This window comes from Amblyraja radiata, chromosome 13, assembly GCF_010909765.2.
Source record: "Amblyraja radiata isolate CabotCenter1 chromosome 13, sAmbRad1.1.pri, whole genome shotgun sequence".
In the NCBI taxonomy this organism is placed as follows: domain Eukaryota; kingdom Metazoa; phylum Chordata; class Chondrichthyes; order Rajiformes; family Rajidae; genus Amblyraja; species Amblyraja radiata.
In genome coordinates, this window is record NC_045968.1 from 24,218,810 (window position 1) to 24,242,084 (window position 23,275).

Sequence of the window (23,275 nt, forward strand, 5' to 3'; positions counted from 1 at the left end):
GCATAAAAATAAGTTTAATTTGACACCTAATTCACTTTCATATCTCAAGTATTTAAAAAGTTATGGCCATTTTCATACTGGGAAATGAGCATCTTGTTCCCTATTGACTTTCTATGGACATAACAAAAAAGCTGTGATCGTGAACAGTCAAAAGCCCATAACTTTCTTAAAAATTAAGAGAACTGAATGAAATTTTCAGTTATCATAGATTGAAGCATTCTGAAACAAATATAAAATAATCTTACTTGGATGACCTGAAATTAAAGCATATAATTAGTTAGTTACCTAATTGTAGCTAATTTCAGACTTCAATGACTAGATCTAAACACCTATCCATTTCTTAATAAATGATTAACATTTTTAAATAGCCTAAATGTCCAAATAATATTCACAAATAATTCACAATAAAACATGATTTTTAAATCTCATTTACATTAATTTATAGGCCAAATGGAAGGAATTTAGTGTTCAATTGCTGTAAATAAATGCCCATTTAAATCAGCTTTCCAGTGGGTCCCTGTGGAACGCGCTGGTTTAGAACGTTCACATTGCGGTAGATTTGTGCCTCAAATGCCGAGAAAAATACTGCGCGATATAATGGGCCCAAATTGAGCTACTCGCAATATTAAATTTTGTATAAAAGGATCTTTAGAAGCCCTTTTGAATGTAAAAATATACAACCTAACTTCTGCTATTTTCTTTATGAGACCATGCGGTTGCTGACGGTCGCGGGTTTAAAGATTGATTTTTAAACTACTATAACTATTATTCAAGGCCTTTAAACCTAATAATAGCTTTTGCGACGGGGTCTATCAGCGATTTTTCGTTAATAATTAACTAGGCTGAACATTTTCGATTGGAACAGCTTAGAGAAAATCGCGTTTTAAACCCGCCCCCTCTAAACGGCGCCAAAATCGCGCACAACCTCAGCGGCAGATCTTCAACGACGCTTCAGGTAGGCTTTGCAACATACCTACACAAAGTGCTGTAGTAGCTCAGCAGGTCAGGCAGCGTCCCTGGAGAACGTGGATAGGTGATGCTTTGGGTTTGGACTCTTGGGGGGGTAGGTTGTAGAAAGCTGGAAGAGAGGAGGGGCAGGACAAAGCTTGCAAATATGAAAAAGGACTGCCCCAACTGTGTGGGAAAGTGTGAGAAACACTTTCCCTTTATTCCTTTACATAGAACATAGAACAAGAAAAGGCCCATCGGCCCACAATGTCTGTGCCGAACATGATGCCAAGACATTTCTTACCTCCTGCACATAATCCATATCCCCCAATCCCTGCACATCCATATGCCTTTCCAAAAGTGTATTAAATGCCACTATGATATCTGTCTCCACCACCACCCCAGCAGCATGTTCCAGACACCCACAACCAACCCCCTGTGTAAAATAACTTGTCCAGCACATCTCCTTTAAATGGTGCCCTTCTCACCTTAAAGCTATGAAGTGGAGTCGGTCATAATGCAAAGGTTTACCATAAGCAAAGCAGGAGGACAACGCACCCAAGAACAGATATGAAAAGACTTCCCATATATCCGATGAAGAATATGATCTTCATCAGATTAACCAACTTTCTTTCCTCTACTTACCACGGTGCATTCCAACAGGAGTGACACTGAGAAAGAAGAGAACCAATGACCTAGCTTCATTTCACAAGATTGAGGCCAATCATTGCACCTTGATTAGAGTCAGCTAATTCAGCACACATCAAACATCAGTCATTTGCTAAATACCACAATATGTTGCACCTTCATGCGTTGAATTAGAAGTCATCTTTATTACTGTGATCAGTGCATTTCTAGACAATGCACTAGTTGCATGCATGGAGTTTGTACTTTAACTGCCATGCTCTTCATGCTGCATGACTCCAATTTATTCTGTTTGCTTACGGTATAACATAAAGGGTTGTGGTTGTAGTTAATACCATTCTGCCTATCATTTGTGTTTGCATTTGTTTCAGTGAGCTAATCCAGACAATGTCGACACTTGAGACATCACAGCGACAGTTTGACAATCAGCCGTTACCTGGAGGAAGTGTTCAGAGCCAGGTCTGGTATTGTGGCGATTTAAAGAGTTAAAGTGTTAAGCTGAATGCAAACAATGGCCATTCTAATGTTGAATGGTTTTGGAAATACACTTTAAGATGCACTTTAAGATTTAGGATTAGGACATAGACATTTTAACCTCTAGAACTCGTTTAATATTTGCTCCAAATAGAACATTTAAACTCTACTAATGAAGAAAACGAATATTGAGTAATCCACAATGGAGAATAATGCTGGATGGAAAATGTGTTCATAGCTTTCGCCTGAGATTATTTTAACACCTTGATTTTCGATAGCTATTACAATGTCTTCACCATAAAAGGATATGGGGTAGGAACTGCATGATATATAATTTGCAGTGCTACAATGAAATATGTCCAACTGGGTTTTTCAAGTAAGCCAGCATTGACTTAAAAGGGAAAATGGCATCCTTCTTCACCATAAGGATTTTTCAATTTAATGATTCCATAAATGGAACATTTAAGCTTGGCTAATGGAAGGAATGCTAAGGAGAATCCCTGTCATCTCCATATATGGATTATTTACCAACCGTGTTTCCCTACCTGTGGGATAAATATTGGAAATGCTCCTTGTTTTGTGTCCGCATTAGATCGGAAAGAAAGGTCGTCGAAAAACACTTGCAAAGTCCCAAGTGATTTGCATGCGCCTTGTTCCTCAGTTTCACTCTGTTTGTGTCTCGCTGCTGGTTATGGCTGACAACAAGCCAATCAACTAGACACAAACACCTAACCAATGCTCACCCCCCCCCCCCCCCGAGGTTAACCGTGCACAAGAAGCAGCTGGGATACCTCCCCAGTCTCTTCTTTAATTGCAACCTGCAGTGATTTGTTATCAGCCACCAATAAACAAAGCTGGTGTTTCAGTGTTTCATAACTGCTGTGTGGCTTCTAGTACCAGCGAATCTCTCTTCCACCCCCTTGCCCCCCCCCCCCCCCCCCCCAAGACAGCAAATGTTTTCTTGTACAGCTCTTCCTCTGTTTTAATTCATTTCTTCCTTTCCATACACTTTCTCACATGCTCCCTAGTGGCTAAGACAGCTTTGTCCTTGATTCCTCACTTGTTACAAAATGAGACCTTCAATTCCATAGTGTGTTTGTGACTTCAGAGCCAAACCACTTTACAGCCAGTGTATCGGTTTTGAAATATAGTCACTGTTGTAACACAGGAGAGTAAGTTGAATCGCCAACACACACACACACAAAAAGCTGGAGTAACTCAGCGGGTCAGACGGGCATCTTTGGAGGAAAGGATGACGTTTCATGTCGAGACCCTTCTTCAGACTGAGAATCAGGGGAAAGGGAAATGAGAGATATAGACAGTGTTATAGAGAGATGTAGAAGAAATGAATGAAAGGTATGCAAAAAAAGTAACAACGATAAAGGAAGCAGCCATTGTTAGTGGGGGAGTCAGATTGCAAGAAACTGCAATGCCAGAGTCACTAGAGGTGCCAATGCTCTCTCTATAAGATAGTTTCATGCTAGATTGCAGAGGTAATTGGTTCCTGCTCATGTCCCTTGAAGAGTGGTCTGCTGTGATTATCCTGCTGTCTATGTGATGGGACAAAGGCTTCTACTGAGCTCTCAGCCCACCTGTGCTGCAGTGGTTGAATCCTCCTCCAGCATTGACAACGGGTCAAGATGGCTGCCTCTGTAATAGCATCTATTTTTCAAAGTCACTTGTTAACTTAAACTAATTTTGAGATGAATAGGAATGATGTAATGATAATCGAACATGAGACTTTTAAAAGAGGACTAAGAGTTTTTACAGGCAGGTAAAGCAAACAATTAGGAAGGCACATTACTGCAAGAGGACTTTAATATCTTGCGGCAATTATAAGGGCCCTAGTGAGTTTGCATCATGGAACATGGAGTATAGGTTTGGTCCATCTATATAAGGAAAGGAGGACAGCTTAAGTTGGTCAGATTGATGATAGACACAAAATGCTGGAGTAACTCAGCAGGACAGGCAGCATCTTTGGAGTGGAATGGTGACGTTTCGGGTTGAGACCCTTCTTCAGACCTGTTTCGGGTCGAGATTAGTACGTCTGTCAGGGGTTATGGGGAGAAATCGGGAGAATGGGGCTGGTAGGGAGAGAAGATCAGCCATGATTGAATGGTGGAGTAGACGATGGGGCCGAATAGGCTAATACTGCTCCTATCACTTATGACCTTAGGAGACCCAGCTCTCCTCCAACTCTACGCACACATTTCATCAGATTGATTCCTGGTGTGGCAAGTATGCCATATAAAGAGAGATAAAATGGACAGGCCACTATTCTCAAGAGCTTAGAACAATAAGATGGTGTTTCGCTGAGGTGTACCACGCTCCTAAGAACCGTGACAGCATGGATGTGGAGTTGATCTTTCTCCTGGTTAGGATGTCTAGATCCAAGAGTCACAGCCATAAATTAAGGTCAGTTCTTCAAGATAAAGGCTTCAAGGTCAAGATCAGGTTATTGTCACATGTACCAATTACAATTAAATTCGAATTACCATACAGCCATACTAAAAAAAAGCAAGACCCACAACTGCATAAAATTCAACATAAACATCCACCACAGTGGATTCCCCACGTTGCTCACTGTGATAGAAGGCAATAAAGTCAAAACTTCTTCCTCTTTTATTCAAGACAGAGATGAAAAAATAATTCTCTTTTCCAATAAGTTAATTTGGAATTCTCCATCCAAGAGGATTATGGAGGTTCAACTGCAGAATATATTGAAGAGAGTGATTGATAGAATCTTGAGTATTAAGGGAATCAATGTTTTTGGCATTAGTGCAAAGAGAGTGGGGCTGATGTAAAAGATCAGCTGCAATCTTATTCAATGAGGGAGCAGACAGGAAGGGCCAATGGCCAACTTCTGCTTCTCCTTGTTGTGTTACGCTCTCGTGTTCTAGACTGCAGACCAGATGGTTTCTACAGGAACTGTTTTTCTTCCTCGTGATTCTTGTAAGGCAGGTGTTCATGTTTGTTCAACTTTCATTGTAAAAGCCGCCGTACCACCAGGGGGATTGAGTGCCCCAACATCTTTCTTGAGACATGCCGGGACTTGTATTCTCCTGCAGCATCACATGGTAGCAAGTCAAACCATCTATAAATCAATACTCTGTGGTTTTCAAATGCCACCATGTCTGTCAACAGAAGAATTTCTGGAAAGTTAACATCATACACTTGGGCCCGACAATTCTGCTGCATTTGATATAACAATTCCACATATCCCAGTCATGGTTAGGAATGGTGTCAAGGGTTATGGGGAGGAAGGCAGGAGAATGGGGTTGAGCGGGAAAGATAGATCAGCCATGATTGAATGGTGGAGTAGACTCGATGGGTCGAATGGTCTACCTCTGTTCCTATGACTTGTGAACCTATGAACGTAGAACATAAAAACATTTAAAAAAAAAGAGAAAGAAAAAGCTCCTCTGCCCCTAAAGCCAACCCCACCATTCAACACGATCAATGCTGATCTGCACCAGTCCTCGTCTCCTCTTCTGTGCCAGTTACCCGCAGCTCCCCTTTCCCTGGTCTTTCAAAACAGTACCGACTTCCTCTTTAAATACCTTCAGTAATCCAGCCTGCAAAACCCTCTGGTGCAGAGAATTCCAGAGATTCACCACCCTCCCAGATAAAAGATCCCTGTGTTTTAAATGACTCCCTCTCCCTCACTAACTTTATAACAATGTGCCCTTAATCAAATTTCTCCCACCAGTGGAAACATCTCGACATCTAAATTGCCATGCCCTTCAGGTTTCAATAAGGTTGATTGATTGATTTAAAGATCCAGCATAGAAGCTTGGGCCAACCAAGTCCACACCGACCATTGATTCCCCCATTCACACTAGTTCTCTCTTATCCCACGTTCGTATCCAGTTCCTTCACAGGAGGGGCAATCTACAGAGGCCAGTTAACCTACAAATTTGCATGTCTTGAGATGTGGGAGAAAACTCGAGAACCCATAGGAAACCCACATGGTCACTGGGAGAACGTGCAAACCCCACACAGATAGCACCCGAGGCCAGGATCGAATCCGGGTCTCTAGGGCAGTGAGGCAGCAGCCCCTCCACCAGTGCCATTCTGCTTCCCTCATACTTCTAAACACCAAAGTAGATAGATTCAATGTTTTGAAAATCTTTTTGCCTAGGCCCTCACACACTTATCAGTATCACATTCTTACCATATGCAACCCCCATGAACCATTCTCCTCCACATATTAACAAGAACACCAATAAGGTACAATGTGGAAGAATGGTCATCAAAATCATTAGATCTAAGACGTTAGCAACTTGGATACAAATTTGCCGTGGTAATAGGGGACAGGAATTTGCAGCCTCAAACCATCACACAAACCAACCTCTCTTCCTTTGACTCAATTTACACCTCATGCTGCCTCAGCAAGACCACCAGCATAATCAAGGATGAATTGCACCCTGACCACTCCCTCTTCTCCCCTCTCCCCTCGGGCAAAAGGTATAGAAGTATGAAAACGCTAGATTCAGGTACACTTTCTTCCCAGCTGTTATCTGGCAACTGAGCCATCCTACCACAACTAGAGAGCAGTCCTGAATTACTATCTACCTCATTGGAGACCATCGTATTATCTTTGATAGGACTACACTGGCTTTGCACTAAACATTTTGTCTTTATCGTGTATCACTACACTGTGGATGGCTCCATTGTAATGATGTATTGTCGTGCTGGTTAGCATGCAACAAAAGCATTTCACTGTACCTCTGTACACCTGACAATAAACTCAACTCAACAAGAGGATGCCTCTGGAGGGTTGCTTCTGTCATGTGTAACCGGTGACTACTGATGTATCACAGGGATCAGTCCAGGAATTAAATAATTATGTTGTTTGTCATAACATTGATAATAAGCATTTGAATGTAGGAGTATGATCAGTGGGTTTGCGATGACATGAAAGTTGCTGGTTGTGTTGATAGTGAGGAGGATGTTCTTAGGTTACAGAACAATATCATTCAGTTGATAAAGTGCACAGAGCAATGGCAGAGGGGATTTAATCCCAATAAGTATGAAAAGATGCACTTTAGGAATCTCATGAGAATCGCATGCATGCCAGGAATGGTAGGGGCCCAGGGGAGTATTGAGGAAGTGTTCCTTTGTGTATGTCCATGGATCCCTTGAGGTGATAGCACAGATAGATAATATGTTGAAGAAGGCATGCAGAATGCCAGTCCCTTTATTAGCCAGGGGATAGAATATTGAAACATGGAGGTCATGGTACAACTTTAGAAAACTTTGGCTAGATCTCAGATGGAGTATTGTGCAATTTAGATCACCTCACCGTAGGAAGGGTTGTTTTCCTTGGCATGGGAGAGGCTGACGGGGAAGTTGTTGAGGTGTACAATGTAATGAGTGCCATTGATAATGAGAAACATTTCCTCAGAATAGAAACGTAAGATGAGAGGTGATACGTTTAAGGCGAGCAGTAACAAATTTAGTGGAAATCTGAGGATTTCGTTTTTTCATGCAGTTCATACAATCTGAAATGCAGAAAAAGAAAGTGTTGAAAATAGGTATTCTCGCAGCAATTGAAAACTATCTGGATCAGCAAGCACGGAAGGCCACCAACCAAATGCTGGTAAATTGAACTAGTATACAGTGGATGATTACTTGATAGCCAGCATGGACTTGGTCGGTTGAAGGCCTACTTGTGTGTTCAATGTCTGTATGACTCATATTCATCAATTCAGTGTATGCATCTTCAAGCCATGTCCCTCAAAAATGTCTCTTAGCCCACTAAACATACCCTGTACCTACCCTGCACCCAACTTCTACCACTCCCTATTCAACTTCCCACCTCTCCCCTGTACCCAACCTCCCACCCCCCCTCTACCCAACCTCTCACCCCCCCCCCCTACCCAACCTCTCACCAGCCCTCTGTACCCATTCTCCCACTACTCCCCTCTACCTAACACCATTTCCACCATTGCCCTCTACTCAACCCGCTACCATTCCCCTTTACCCACCCGCTCTCCATACCATTCTATGCCTTCTTACGCCAAGACATATTAATGAATCTGATGACCCGCCCCCCCATCTGCATTGCTGACTTCAATGTCCCTCCTTTGTATGCACAAAAAATCTCTTTGATTTGTTTGACTTTTATCTATATCCTCACTTGTTTAATTTTAACTTGTGCAGAATCATTCATTGATGATCTTGATGTTGCATTTTGTGTGGTTCTCCTGTCCAGACTGATACTCATAAACTCCTTGTCACTCAGCATCGTGAACATTAGCAATATTTAATTTCCTAACAGATACCCGTTTACACTCTGTAAGTTCCTGCATCCTAAAATCCAGCCTTCTCCTCACTGATAACGGCATGAATTGAGCAGCCTGCAACTCTGTCATCTCTCTGTCTGTAGAAACCACACAAAAGCCTATTGATATGATCAAGCATGTAGATACCTCTCCAAACCACCACCCTCCTCCCCACCCCCATGTTGCTCACTTCTCTTAATTTATTAACTTCCCTCTAACATCATTAAAGGACCTTTGAACATTTCCTGAATTAAACTTGCAAATGTTAACTTTCACCCAATGAAAGGTTTGGCAGGGTCAGTTTTATTGGTTTCCTTCAGAATCATTTAGTTAGATCAATTCAAAATCTCTTTACCAAAAGAAAGGGGCGGCATGGTGGCGCAGCGGGAGAGTTGCTCCTGACTGAGGGTGCTGTCTGTACGGAGTTTGCACGTTTTCTCCGTGATCTGCGTGGGTTTTCTCCGGTGATCCAGTTTCCTCCCACGTCTCCAAGGACATGCAGGTTAACTGGCTTGGTATAATTGTAAATTGTCCCTAGTGTGTAGGATAGTGCTGGTGTACGGAGATCGTTGGTCGGCCCGGACCCAGTGGGCCAAAGGGCCTGTTTCTGCGCTGTCTCTCTAAACTAAACTAAAGTAAACTAAAGGAAATAAGTGAAACTTCCTCAAATAACTACAGAAAATGCTTCAAATGTTTGGCAGATCAAGCAACACCTGCATAGAGGGGAACGGAATTAACATTTCAGCTCAATGACCTTTCATAAGAAATCCTTTGAGTTCCCCTCAGAACTTGAATTCCTGTTCCTATCAGGTTTACCGCAGCTGCACTTCAGCCAATGTTGTAAGGCAAGGATGACTGATGTGATCTACAGCAGTAAAGAGCATTTCCTGCTGCGGCTAACTTCAAATCGACCTTCCTTCGAGAGGAACACTAATCTCATTTTCAATCTTGCTGCAGCACGTTTGATAAGAGGTTGCATATTGTTTTCCTTTGATGCACTGCAACCAGTGATGTAGTCAGTAACAATAGTACAAGGTTCCATAGGTCTCATGCAACTTTTTCTGCTACAGACAACTGTGGAGGACATCAATGGGTATTTTTAAGGCAGAAAGAAATAGGGTGTCAGGGGTTATGGGGAGAAGGCAGGAGAATGGGGTTAGGTGGAAGAGATTCATCAGCCTTGATTGAATGGCGGAGTACACTTGATGGGTCGAATGGCCTAGTTCTGCTATCACTTATGAATTATGAACATTTACATGCTCCATCAGCGCTGTAAAGATTTACTTTTAGAATTTTTATAATTTACTCTTCAACATACCCCATCTTAATAACTGCACAATTATGACCTCACTTTCAGCTGCCAAAGTCCTAAGCACCAAAATTCCCTCGATGTTCCCTGGATCTCTATCCCTTTTTCCTTGTTAAAGAACACAATAATTTTGGCCAGTTGCTTTTTATTTCACAAATGGCCTGTCACCATTGTCTTTTGTTATGAATTCAAGCAGGAATAAATTTATTCATTCATTCATTCATTCAGGAAGCATCGTACAATAACGTTGCCACATTAACAGTGCTACCATAATGGATGCTATTGATGTCATATTTTTTCTCCCCACCTCTTAAGGCCAGTGACACTTTGACCTTTTATACTTGATCAAAAATAACTCCCCATTTACATTTGTAATTCAGAGAATCATTGAATCAAGGAATTATACAGCACAGAAACAGTCCTACCTCATCCATGCTGACCTTGCTTATGCTTATCCCATTTGCCTGGATTAGGCCCGAATGTCTCTATGCCTTTCCTATTTAAGTATGTCCAAATGCCTTTTAAACCTTGAAATTCTATCTGCTTTCACTATGTTCTCTTTCGAAATATTCACCACCCTCTGTGTGAAAAGCCTGCCTCTCGAATCTTCTTTAAATCTTTTCCTTCTCACCTTATATGCGTGCCTTCTAGTTCTAGGTTCCCCTGCCCTGGGGGGGGAAAAAAGACCAATTCTCCTATTTTAGCCATTCATAATTTTGATAGCTTGATTGGAGTCACTGGCAACGATGAGCAGGGCAGCAGGGTGTGCTGTTGAAGTGAGTTGTTGACCAAGTATAATTTTCCCAGTGCCACCTTGGTGTTGGCTTGGGTTAAAATGTAGACTTCCATATATAACCATATAACAATTACAGCACGGAAACAGGCCATCTCGGCCCTTCTAGTCCGTGCCGAACACGTATTCTCCCCTAGTCCCATCTACCTGCACTCAGACCATAACCCTCCATTCCTTTCCTGTCCATATACCTATCCAATTTATTTTTAAATGATAAAATCGAACCTGCCTCCACCACCTCTTGTTCGAATCTTCCCTACTCTCAATGGAAAAAGCTTATCCACGTCAACTCTGTCTATCCCTCTCATCATTTTAAAGACCTCTATCAAGTCCCCCCTTAACCTTCTGCGCTCCAAAGATTAAAGACCTAACTTGTTCAACCTTTCTCTGTAACTTAGTTGCTGAAACCCAGGCAACATTCTAGTAAATCTCCTCTGTACTCTCTCTATTTTGTTGACATCCTTCCTATAATTAGGCGACCAAAATTGTACACCATACTCCAGAATTGGCCTCACCAATGCCTTGTACAATTTTAACATTACATCCCAACTTCTATACTCAATGCTCTGATTTATAAAGGCCAGCACACCAAAAGCTTTCTTTACCACCCTATCTACATGAGATTCCACCTTCAGGGAACTGTGCACAGTTATTCCTAGATCCCTCTGTTCAACTGCATTCCTCAATTCCCTACCATTTACCATGTACGTCCTATTTTGATTTGTCCTGTCAAGATGTAGCACCTCACACTTATCAGCATTAAACTCCATCTGCCATCTTTCAGCCCACTCTTCCAACTGGCATAAATCTCTCTGTAGACTTTGAAAATCTACATCATTATCCACAACACCACCTATCTTAGTATCATCTGCATACTTACTAATCCAATTTACCACACCATCATCCAGATCATTGATGTACATGACAAGATAGTAGAGGTGAATTCTCGCAGTTTAGAGACAGGCATTCCAGGTCAGGAGAGTAGAATTGTGCCAAGACCGTCAGATCAATGCACCATAAAGCATTGACCAAAATGCAGATGCTGTTGCCTTTTCTCTTGCCTGAGGATTCGGAACAGTCCATGCAATAAATGGAGAAACCCTCAGGTTGTATAGCAGTGTCAGGTGAGTCACTTTTCAGTGAACAAAGAACACAGCAATCCCTGATCTCCCTTTGAAACGGCAACCTTACCCTAAAACTAAAGTCTTCAAGCTTGTTCTTGAAAAGGTTGAGCAAGCACTGCACAACCCTCACCATAATCCTACCTCAGCACCAAACTGCTACTATTATGGGTTGGAAGGAACTGCAGTTGCTGGTTTATACTGAAGATAGGCACAAAATGCTGGAGTAACTCAACGGGGTCAGGCAGCATCTCTGGAGAAAAGGAAGAGGCGACGTTTCAGGTTGGAACCCGACCAGATCCTGTTATGCTACTATTATGCTTTGATTTACAAGGAATATCTGATAATTTATTGTATATTTACCCATTGCATTGTTGTTTTTTAATGTGTCTGTAAAACTGCAGCAAGTAAGAATTTAATTGTTCCTGCCCCAGTGTGCTGGAAGCCATGACATTTTTAGTGCTGGAACAGATAGGTCATAAGGGGAAATGATCATATACGGCTGATTTAATTATTTTACGAGGTGCTATTCCGTGGCGTTATCTTGTCAACCAATCCAATCAGGTGATCTTCCACATCTCTGGCGATTAATTGACTTCACACTTTAATTAGCTTTGCAGATTAGAAATCAATTAATGCATTTCCATGGTCTCTGTGAATTTGCTCACCTTTTCTCCATAATTGCTCAAATTTATCTCTGCTCTGATGGGGAAATGGAGTGTGGAGAGAGAGAGTTAGAGAGAATTAAAGTGAGCAGCTCACCTGGTGATTCACCTGTTGGATACTTTCACTCTGCGAATTTCATGTTTGGCTCGTCTTGCAAATTGGGTGAAAAATCAAACATGAAGTTCCAATAAACAAATGTAATGGCATCATTAAGTGCTGTGAAACAAATATTAATCATTAAATATCAATATGGTTGCTTGTAGATCACCTCTGAAGCCAATATCAAAAAACTGCTTTCAACAGCTACAGAACTGAACACAATGCTCTTATCCATGGAGAACCAGGTAATCTAACATTGAATAAGATCGGGTTTATTGTGGAATAGTGACTAGCACACTAGGGTACAGCGCTCCTACTCAAGGTTTCTCTTCACAAACCATTCCTTTTAGTTTATTATGGTCATATTTTCCAACCTTGTTTGCTGAATAATAAAGTCCTCATATTCCATCCCTCCACTATGCTTTGGCTCATATTACAGACTGATGGTGAGTGAGCAACAGTTTTAGGTTTGGTGTCACTGCATCAAATGAGCCTTGGTCTGCTACCAAGTTTTTCAGCGGTGAAATTACTCATTGCCTTTCCATGGAACATGCAAAGTGCTCTTTAAGTAATGATCCAATGCTCCATACTTTGAGTGGTGTTGAATGTACTGTACTGGTTTCATTTGATCACTTGCTATGCATATCAGAAATTTGTCAGCCAGTACAACACCAAATCTCACACCAGGGGTAATCCCTATCAATTCTGGGTCTGTTATTTTATCGTGCCTTACCAGAGGCACAAAGTGGAACTGTACCATCGGCCTTGCCTGTCCCAAGTCTAGATTGTGACTTCTCATGAAAATGCTTCCTGCTCAGTTATTAGATAAGGCATCATGTTGATGTGCACCAGGCACTGCAGATGCTGATTTGCAAAGAAAGATATAAAGCGCTGAAAAACTCAGCGAGTCAGGCAGCTTCTCTAGAGAACATGGATAGGTGATGGTTCTGGTCAGAAACCTTCTTCAGAATGAAGAAGTTGCCAAAATGTTCAGCTTACTCCAGCACTTTGTGGCTTGTTACGGCTGGATTGGGAGAAAGACCGATATATGGATGGGCTTTGGGTGTCAATATAGGTTAGTGAGAACAGGAATGAAGGGCAAAAATGACGATATGGGTTAAGATACAAGAATCTTTGATGGCCTCAAAGCTCTGGTCGGAAGGAGAGGCTGATGAGAAGCACATTGAAATAGTCAAGACCAGGAATACCAAAGGCACGGACAAGGGTTTAAAACTGGTTGAACCTGGGAACAGGAAATGCTGGAGATACTCAATAGGTCACGACATTTATGGAGAATGAAAAGGATCTGACATTTCACATCAATGATCTTTCGGAAGTCAACCAGAAACGTTTTCTGTGTTGCTCAGGTGTTGTTAAGTGCTTGAGTATTTCCACCATTTTCTGTTACCAGCATCTAGTTTTTTAAACTTTACGACAAAGGTGAAAATGGGTGGACTCAGTGATGGAGTTGACTATGACTCCAAGGTTGCCAACAGTCTTGTATAGTTTCAAGCAATTCCCAGGCCAGGTGATAGACTCAGGGGCAAGGGAACAATAGACAATAGGTGCAGGAGTAGGCCATTCGGCCCTTCGGGCCAGCACTGCCATTCAATGTGATCATGGCTGATCATCTCCAATCCACCTGACCAGCTGAGTGTTTCCACAATTTTAGTTTAGAGATACAATGCAAAAACAGGCCCTTCGGCCCACTGAGTCGACCAGCGATCCCCGTACACTAGCACTATCCTACACACTAGGGATAATTTACAATCATTACCAAGATCAATTAACCTACAAACCTGTACGTCCTTGAAGTGTGGGAGTAAACCGGAGCACCGGGAAAAAAACCATGCAGCCACAGGGAGAACGTATCAACTGTACAGACCGCACCCGTGGTCAGGATCAAACCCGGGTCTCTGGTGCTGTTATGCAGCAACTCTACCACTGTGCCTCCATGCTGTCCTCTAGTTTTTGTTTTTATTTCCAGCACCTGCAGTTTTTTGCTTCACAGCATATTCATTTGGCCTGTAATAATAATAATAATAATAATAATAAATTTTATTTATGGGCGCCTTTCAAGAGTCTCAAGGACACCTTACAAAAATTTAGCAGGTAAAGGAAAAACATGTAAGGGGAATGAAATAAATAGTAGAGACATGATTATTAAGTCTAAGCTGAGTTACTCAAGCAATGAAATGATCACTCCCTAATATACGCAGGTTATCAGAGGTGACACAGCCTATGTATCCAACAAAATTCAGCAATTTAGGGAGCAGAGGGCATGGGCAGGAGTAGAAATGAGTGGGAGCATATCGATTGATTCATTTCAGCCTCATTCTTTTGCCAATTCCCCTTGTGCAGGTGAAGGATTATGAGCACGAAGTTTCAGACGCGGATGTTGAAGACCCGCAGTCACAAATATCACCGGTGACCTTTGATGTAAGTAATTTAATTTTTCAGTACCATTCGCAAAGTCAGTGGCACGGTGAGCTTATGTAGAATGTGTGTTCATGTCCAGAGATCTTCTCAGGCACCCTCACCATCTAAACCTTCCTCAATCCGCTGTTCTTACAATCTAGACACTGCATCTTCAAGTACCTTTTCCATTCCTGTAACCTGGATTGGTGAGAGCTCAAGTGAGGAGAAAAGAGTGAGCAGCCAGATATTTTGAATTTACTACTAAGGATGACCACATTTTGTGTTTCAGGTGAAATTGGAAAGTTTTGGAATATTCTTGAAACTCCATTTGAAAGTGGATGTGGAGCATGGGAAACTAATCATCAAGAAATCAAGGGATGCTCCAGAGGATAAGTTTTACAGTCACAACAAAAGTAAGGACGCTCACCCTCGCCTTACTTTATTATCTAATGTGGCCTTCAGCGTGCAGCATTACATATTTCTATCTCTTCTCAAAATGTTTTTCGAGCACCCATAAAACACTCCTGCCCTCCCACTGGATTCAGACTTCTTAGGGCAGTTTTGCGCCCATTATTATTGTACAAAGACCGTCACACATCAAGCCAGCATAGTCAGTTGCAACAGTCCTCCCTCAGTCACCATTCAATGCTATACCTCAGATTGCCCAGGATACCTTTAGTTTTATTACCATGACCTGTTTACCATGGTAGACATGTAGAATTGCTGTCAAATGTTATCTTATTTCTCTGCATGACATTTTGATCTTTTTGGCAATGTCAGATACCTCGAGGTGTTGATGGCTCTTGGTTTCTTTGAAAGGAAATAATGGTTTATATAGTGCCTCATATGTGACAATCAGAAACACCATGGCAGTCAGTTGTTGCATGGCCAAGATCCATAGATGGGATCATGTTAATGAGCAGCCAACCTGTTTGTAGCTCTTGGGTGATGGACAACTGTTGACACTTGCAAATAGTCCCCATCTCTGACGAATAATGCCAGCCGGTGGTTTCTCTGCCAAAGTTAAATGTCAAGCAGACCTCGCTTTTACTTCCAAAGGACAGCACGTCTAACAGTGCAGCCCTCCCTCATCACGGAACTGTCCAAATCAACTGCTCATGTTGTGCACACAGACCTGGAAATCTTAAAATGCAATTAAATATGCATGTGTGTATTATGAAAGCAATCTTAATCTAAAATAAAGTGCAAAGGAGACTTGCTGCGATTATGGTCTCCCTCTCCAAACCACTGTTGTCTGCAACAACCCGCTTCCCACCGCACCTAGACAATGGATTGACCTCTCCATATCCCTCATTGACTTGACAGCGCTCCACTCCCAAATAACTAGGCCAACCCTCATCATTGCCTGATTCCCCAAGTCACTAGTTTGTTCCTTTCACTGTCCCTGTCACCTCCCCCCCCCCCCCACTGCAATCAATCCCTTCTTCCCCATGAACTCACTTCCTCCAAACCATGTGATCCCAGCTCCCCAGCAAAAGCCTTTATCTGCCCAAGTCCAGTTACCTGCACCCACATTTTTGCCTTGCCTGTTTATCATCACAGGTTCTGCCCTGCCATCCATGACACAATCTAAAGAACCTTACATTTGGTGCACAATGTCCTTGCAATAAGCAAATATTTGTTGGCCTGTCATTGTGAACAACTCAACGCTCAGGATGCCATTTCAATTTTAAGCCGCAACATTCTCTATCAGAGGCAGAGTGATAACACTGTGCAGTGATTAACACAACAGACCACTTTAGTGCATGTATTACAGTTTGCATTGTCTCAACACATCTACATGTTCACTCACACAAATAGCTACCCGAGAACATCTGTAGAGTTACTGATGTCCTCTGGCTATGTCGTTAGTAACATGTTTTAGTATCTGGAGCATTGGTATTGTTCCTGATATATCTTGACCACTAACAGCTTGAGGACACTTGGTCATTGTGTTACTAATGTCACCCTTGTTTTAACAACAATCTGAAGGCAGGAACATTGGATGTATTTCATGACACTAGGTTATGCAAGATATACCAAATAGAGTGGGTCTGAGGCAGTCTGGGTCCTGTCTTCATTTGGTAACATCAGACAAAGACTCACTGTGACTCTCAAAAGAATTGCCGTGAAGTGGTTGAACACCTGGCCTTTTATGGGAAATACTTGTTTCAGTTTTGCAGCTAATCAAATCGCAGAAGTTCCACAACAAGTTGGTGATCGTCATTGATTCGGAGATAAAGAAGACACAGCGGAAGGAGTACGTCTTCACAGACTCGAAGGTTTGTTCTGAGCACCCCACCATTGTCCATGCATTTTCCACCCCTAAGTGAGGTCTGGGCTGATTACATCCAACTTTGTCATTCTTTACCTTGGGTTTCATGACTAATATAACCATATAACCATATAACAATTACAGCATCTTTCAATCAGTGTTGTTGTGTGAAATAATATTTCCTTCTCTTTTCACTTAACCATATAACCATATATCAATTACAGCACGGAAACAGGCCATCTCGGCCCTTCTAGTCTGCGCCGAACACTTACTCACACCTAGTCCCATCTACCTGCACTCAGACCATAACCCTCCATTCCATTCCCGTCCATAGACCTATCCAATTTATTTTTAAATGATAAAATCGAACCTGCCTCCACCACTTCCACTGGAAGTTTATTCCACACAGCTGCCACTCTCTGAGTAAAGAAGTTCCCCCTCATGTTACCCCTAAACATTTGTCCCTTAATTCTCAAATCATGTCCTCTTGTTTAAATCTTCCCTACTCTCAATGGAAAAGCTTATCCACGTCAACTCTCTCTCTCTCATCATTTTAAAGACCTCTATCAAGCCCCCCTTAACCTGTGCTCCAAAGAATAAAGACCTATCTTGTTCAACCTTTCTCTGTAACTTAGCTGCTGAAACCCAGGCAACATTCTAGTAAATCTCCTCTGTACTCTCTCTATTTTGTTGACATCTTTCCTATAATTTGGCAACCAAAATTGTACACCATATTCCAGAATTGGCCTCACCAATGCCTTGTACAATTTTAACATTACATCCCAACTTCTATACTCAATGCTCTGATTTATAAAGGCCAGCTCACCAAAAGCTTTCTTTACCACCCTATCTACATGAGATTCCACCTTCAGGGAACTATGCACAGTTATTCCTAGATCCCTCTGTTCAACTGCATTCCTCAATTTGCTACCATTTACCATGTACGTCCTATTTTCATTTGTCCTGCCAAGATGTAGTACCTCACACTTATCAGCATTAAACTCCATCTGCCATCTTTCAGCCAACTCTTCCAAATGGCCTAATTCTCTCTGTAGACTTTGAAAATCTACTTCATTATCCACAACACCACCTATCTTAGTATCATCTGCATACTTACTAATCCAATTTACCAAATCATCATCCAGATCATTGATGTATATGACAAACAACAGTGGACCCTACACAGATCCCTGAGGCACCCCACTAGTCACCGGCCTCCAACCTGACAAACAGTTATCCACCATTACTCTCTGGTATCTCCCATTCAGCCACTGTTGAATCCATTTTGCTATTCCACTATTAATACCCAACAATGAACCTTCTTAACCAACCTTCCACGTGGAACCTTGTCAAAGGCCTTACTAAAGTCCATATAGACAACATCCACTGTTTTACCCTCATCAATTTCCCTAGTAACCTCTTCAACAAATTCAAGAAGATTAGTCAAACATGACCTTCCAGGCACAAATCCATGTTGACTGTTCCTAATCAGACCCTGTTTATCCAGATGATTATATATATTATCTCTAAGTATCCTTTCCATTAATTTGCCCACCACTGAAGTCAAACTAACAGGTCTATAATTGTTACGTTTACTCTTAGAACCCTTTTTAAACAATGGAACAACATGCACAGTACGCCAATCCTCCGGCACCATTCCCGTTTCTAATGACATTTGAAATATTTCTGTTATAGCCCCTGCTATTTCTACACTAACTTCCCTCAATGTCCTAGGGAATATCCTGTCAGGACCTGGAGACTTATCCACTTTTATATTTTTCAAAAGTGTCAGTACTTCGTCTTCTTTGATCCTCATAGTTTCCATAGCTACCCTACTTGTTTCCCTTACCTCACATAATTCAATATCCTTCTCCTTGGTGAATACCGAAGAAAAGAAATTGTTCAATATCTCCCCCATCTCTTTTAGCTGTCCACTCTGACTCTCTAATGGACCAATTTTATTCCTTGTTATCCTTTTGCTATAAATATAGCTGTAGAAAATATTTGGATTTACTTTCACCTTACTTGCCAAAGCAACCTCATATCTTCTTTTAGCTTTTCTAATTTCTTTCTTAAGATTCTTTTTACACTCTTTATACTCCTCAAACACCTCATTTACTCCATGCTGCCTATAATTATTGTAGATCTCGCTCTTTTTCCGAATCAAGTGTCCAATTTCCCTTGAAAACCATGGCTCTTTCCAATTATTACTCTTTTGTTTCAACCGAACAGGGACATAAAGATTCTGTACTCTTAAAATTTCACCTCTAAAGGTCCTCCATTTCTCTACTACATCCTTCCCATAAAACAAAATGTCCCAATTCACTCCTTTTAAATCCTTTCGCATCTCCTCAAAGTTAGCCTTTCTCCAATCAAAAATCTCAACCCTTGGTCAAGTTCTGACCTTCTCCATAATTATATTGAAACTAATGGTATTGTGATCACTGGACCCGAAGTGCTCCCCGACACATACCTCCGTCACCTAACCTGTCTCATTTCCTAACAGGAGGTCCAGCACTGCCCCTTCTCTAGTAGGTACCTCTATGTATTGCTGCAAAAAACTATCCTGCACACATTTTACAAACTCCAAACCATCCAGCCATTTTACAGAATGTGTTTCCCAGTCTATGTGTGGACTGGGAAACTCATAGTTCCTGGTCCACTAATCCCTCTAACTCTGTTATCCCAAGTAATAAATTCACAGCTCTCTTACACTGTGCAATACACTCCCAGCTCCTTGTACTGTTTATACATTTCCAGCTGTGTTACCCTGTGTAACACATTCCCAGCTCAATGTTTTCCTGTATATCAGTCCTAGCTCTGTGACTCACTATAACAGTGCGAAGATGCTCATCCTGCAGGTAACATGAGGTTCACTCATCTCTTCACCCCATATCTCAGAAATTATTCCACTATGTGTTATGCGTTTAATCATCCAGATCAATTCCTCCAGAATTGTTTCCTTAAAACTCTGTTTCCCCTCCTCTCCATCCTTCCCTTACAGCACAATCCTGGACACTGCAGCAGAGGAACTCTGTTTCCCCTCCTCTCCATCCTTCCCTTACAACACAATTCTTTGGCAATGCTTTAGGTTACCCTTTGTTAATGTAACACCCTTTTCTGTCTCGTAAACGTGTGTACTCTTTTGTACTCCTTTGTTAAAGGGCTTACTATTGTTCCAGGTGAAAGCTGAATCTTAAGCAAGATCAGGTACTACTTTAGTTGGTTATGTGTAGACTAAAGGGCCTGTCCCACTTACGTGTCCTTGGCACGCAAATTACGCGACCTCGTGGTCGCGTTGAGGCGTACGGGCATCGTATGGCCACGCGAGGCCGGTCCCACTTAGAAGCGTTGAGGGGTGTGTAGTTGTGCGTGTGTGTAGTGTGGAGGTCAATGTTGGCAGGGACGTTTGTGCAACCTGGCACCTGACCCCGCTATTGCTCTGTAACAACGGATAAGGAAACATGTTATCTTACTTTGGCGACCTTCACTTGCCCTTTCAATGCTGTTAGTTGGGCTATTGGGGGTTTCCGAAGAGCCTAGTGGAGCTGTTTGTGCTACTTTGATTCATTTTGTACATCACCTCTCTTTTACCAGAAGCGGGAAGGGTTCTGCCAGCTTCTACAACTGATGAAGAATAAACATTCGGATTTTCCAGAACCAGACATGATCAACATCTTCATTGGAACCTGGAACATGGGTAAGGGCCACTGGAGAGAAAATGTTTCTTACAGCAGTTCATTATCTGCGTGTTCAGCAAAACTGCAAACAGAACATTTTTCCTTTGGTAACAATCTCAGACTTCATTTCATCAGTATTCTTGGTTATCATCCATTCTGAGTAATAGGCTCTCAGCTTACACTTATCCAGTGCATCACACTGTCTGCTCACTATTATTCTGCATAACACACTTACAGCTCACTTATATCCAGTGTAACAGTCTGCTCATGATTATTCTGTGTTACACACCCACAGTTCACTGTTATCCAGTGTGAAACTGTTCACTATTATTCTGCATTACACACTCCCACCTCACTGTTATCCAGTGTACCATGCTGTCTGCTCACTATTAATCAGTGTAACGCACTCGCAACACTGCTATTCAACTGATCATAATTAGTACCTTTTACCTATCAATCCATATTTAATAAATATGCCTGAACTGCTTGGCTCTTTCTAGCTTGGACATTCTTTTGGATTTTTTTATTTTTATAGTAAAAAAAATTCACATGGGGAGAGATGTGTAGCAACTTTCGCTCTAGGTATGGTAATGGCACTAAGCTATGGGGGTAATAGTGGAACTGAGCCACGGGTGTAGTGATCATGCTGAGCTATCTACATGGAACTGGTGCTGAGTTACAGGTATGGTATTGCAGTGGTGAAGTTACTGATTTTGGAATCCAGATCCCAGAAAACTTAAAAATCCAGAATGAAAAGGATGCCATCAGGAATTTTTTTTTTTTTTAAATTTACTAGTGCCTGCCATTTTTGCACCATCTAGGTGACTCTAATCAGACTAAACATGGCTGATTCACCTCTCTGCTTCGAATTCTTGCAGCAGAGAGTGCTACGAGGGCTAAAGTCATTTGAGGTAGCTCACCGCAATTCTCCAGGAATTCCAGCACATTCCCAATGCCCAAACCACAACAGTGCAGGCAGCTTTATGGGTTTAAATGTTTGACCACTTGGATGACTATAGTCCAGGCATGGAAAAATACTGGGGCCTGATGACTGAGAGTTTCCTGACTGCAGTGCCCAGCGAATACCACATTGTTTAAAATTGTGCACTCTCCTTTTGCCCTTGCGCTCACTGAACATATTTAGATCCCAGTTCACCAACACCTTGATTTTAAGATTCACATCATTGTGCTTAGATCCCTATATTGGCTTCATATTTTTCTCATCGATCAGTAAAAACAAAGACATCAAAAACGTCAGTCTGAAAAAATATTCCAATCCGAAACATCACCTTTCCATTTTCCTCCACAGGTGCTGCTTGACCCACTGAGTTCCTCTTGTTCTTTTTTTTAAAAATACTCAGGATTCAAGCATCTGCAGTCTCATGTGTGTCTTTCTTTCTTATCTATCACTGAGCACTCTGTTTCTTCCTCATCCTCAATTCCTTTTGGTGGCCTTCAAACTGACAGGGCCTGGATATTTAGGCTTCTCAACACCTCTCCACCTTTCTATATCATCAGGTCATACAGCATGGAAATAGGCCCATCAGCACACCATGTCCATGCTGATCATTGACCACCCATTCATACCATTGCCAGCATCAGGCCCATAATTTTCCATGAACAAGTGCTGGTCATGATAATTCTTAAATATTGTAGGAATATCTGCTTTTAACACTCACTCAGGCAGTGTGTTCCAGGTTCCAATCACCTTCTAGGGAAATTAAAACCTTCAGATCCCCTCTAAATCTCCTATCCCTTAGTTTAAATCTATGCCATCAAATTGAGGCATTTCTGCCATGGGTAAAAGTTTCTTATTGACCACAATATTAAAATATTGTACCCTTCTATTAGGTCTCCCTTGAGTTTCATTTGCTCTAAAACAAACCATTCTGGTCAAACCAGTCCCGTTTTGTAAGTTAAATGCTCCATCCCAGGCAACAACTTGCTAAATCTCCTCTGCACCCACTTCAGTGCAATTATATCCTTCTTAAGAGTGTCAAATAATTATCTTAAAACTGACCTCTTTAAACAAGCCTTTAGTCACTTTTATCACAACTGGATATGGTTTGGTGGCAAATTTTTCCTGATAATGACAATTATATAAATTCAACCTGTTGCACAGGTAATGCATCTCCTCCTACGGACATACGATCATGGTTCCAATGCCGAGGCCAGGGAAAAACTCAGGATGACACAGCTGCCGACATTCCCCATGACATTTACATCATTGGCACTCAGGAAGATACCCAGGGAGAGAAGGAGTGGGTGGAGCTTCTCAAATCCACTCTGAAGGACATCACCTATATAAAGTTTAAGCATGTGAGTACAATGAAATGTATTTAAGTCCTTTCTTCCATTGGGAATGGAAACAGGGTTGCAGAGTGGCAAGTTAAGTAATTGTTACTCCAAGCTTTAACCTGTTCAGTGCTACCCCACATTCCGGGCCTTAAAACTGGACAAATGATGAAGGAAGATCAACTACATCACCACTGGAAATAAATGTGTTCAACACCACCCTTCAAAGTGTTGTGGATCACGTTGGAAATAGTTATCCATTCAC

The 23,275-nt window shown here is 41.8% G+C and overlaps 1 protein-coding gene across 1 annotated transcript in view; it reads left to right on the forward strand.

The window, feature by feature from the left end:
• The window catches only part of inpp5d (inositol polyphosphate-5-phosphatase D), a 105,577-nt gene that overhangs the window by 42,804 nt on the left and 39,498 nt on the right, over positions 1-23,275 (forward strand). Inside the window, exons 6-12 of the mRNA XM_033031436.1 lie at positions 1,965-2,052; positions 12,507-12,587; positions 14,704-14,781; positions 15,050-15,173; positions 16,936-17,042; positions 20,633-20,735; positions 22,838-23,034. Of these exons, the coding sequence (XP_032887327.1) occupies positions 1,965-2,052; positions 12,507-12,587; positions 14,704-14,781; positions 15,050-15,173; positions 16,936-17,042; positions 20,633-20,735; positions 22,838-23,034 (778 nt within the window). The remainder of the gene's footprint in view (positions 1-1,964; positions 2,053-12,506; positions 12,588-14,703; positions 14,782-15,049; positions 15,174-16,935; positions 17,043-20,632; positions 20,736-22,837; positions 23,035-23,275) is intronic.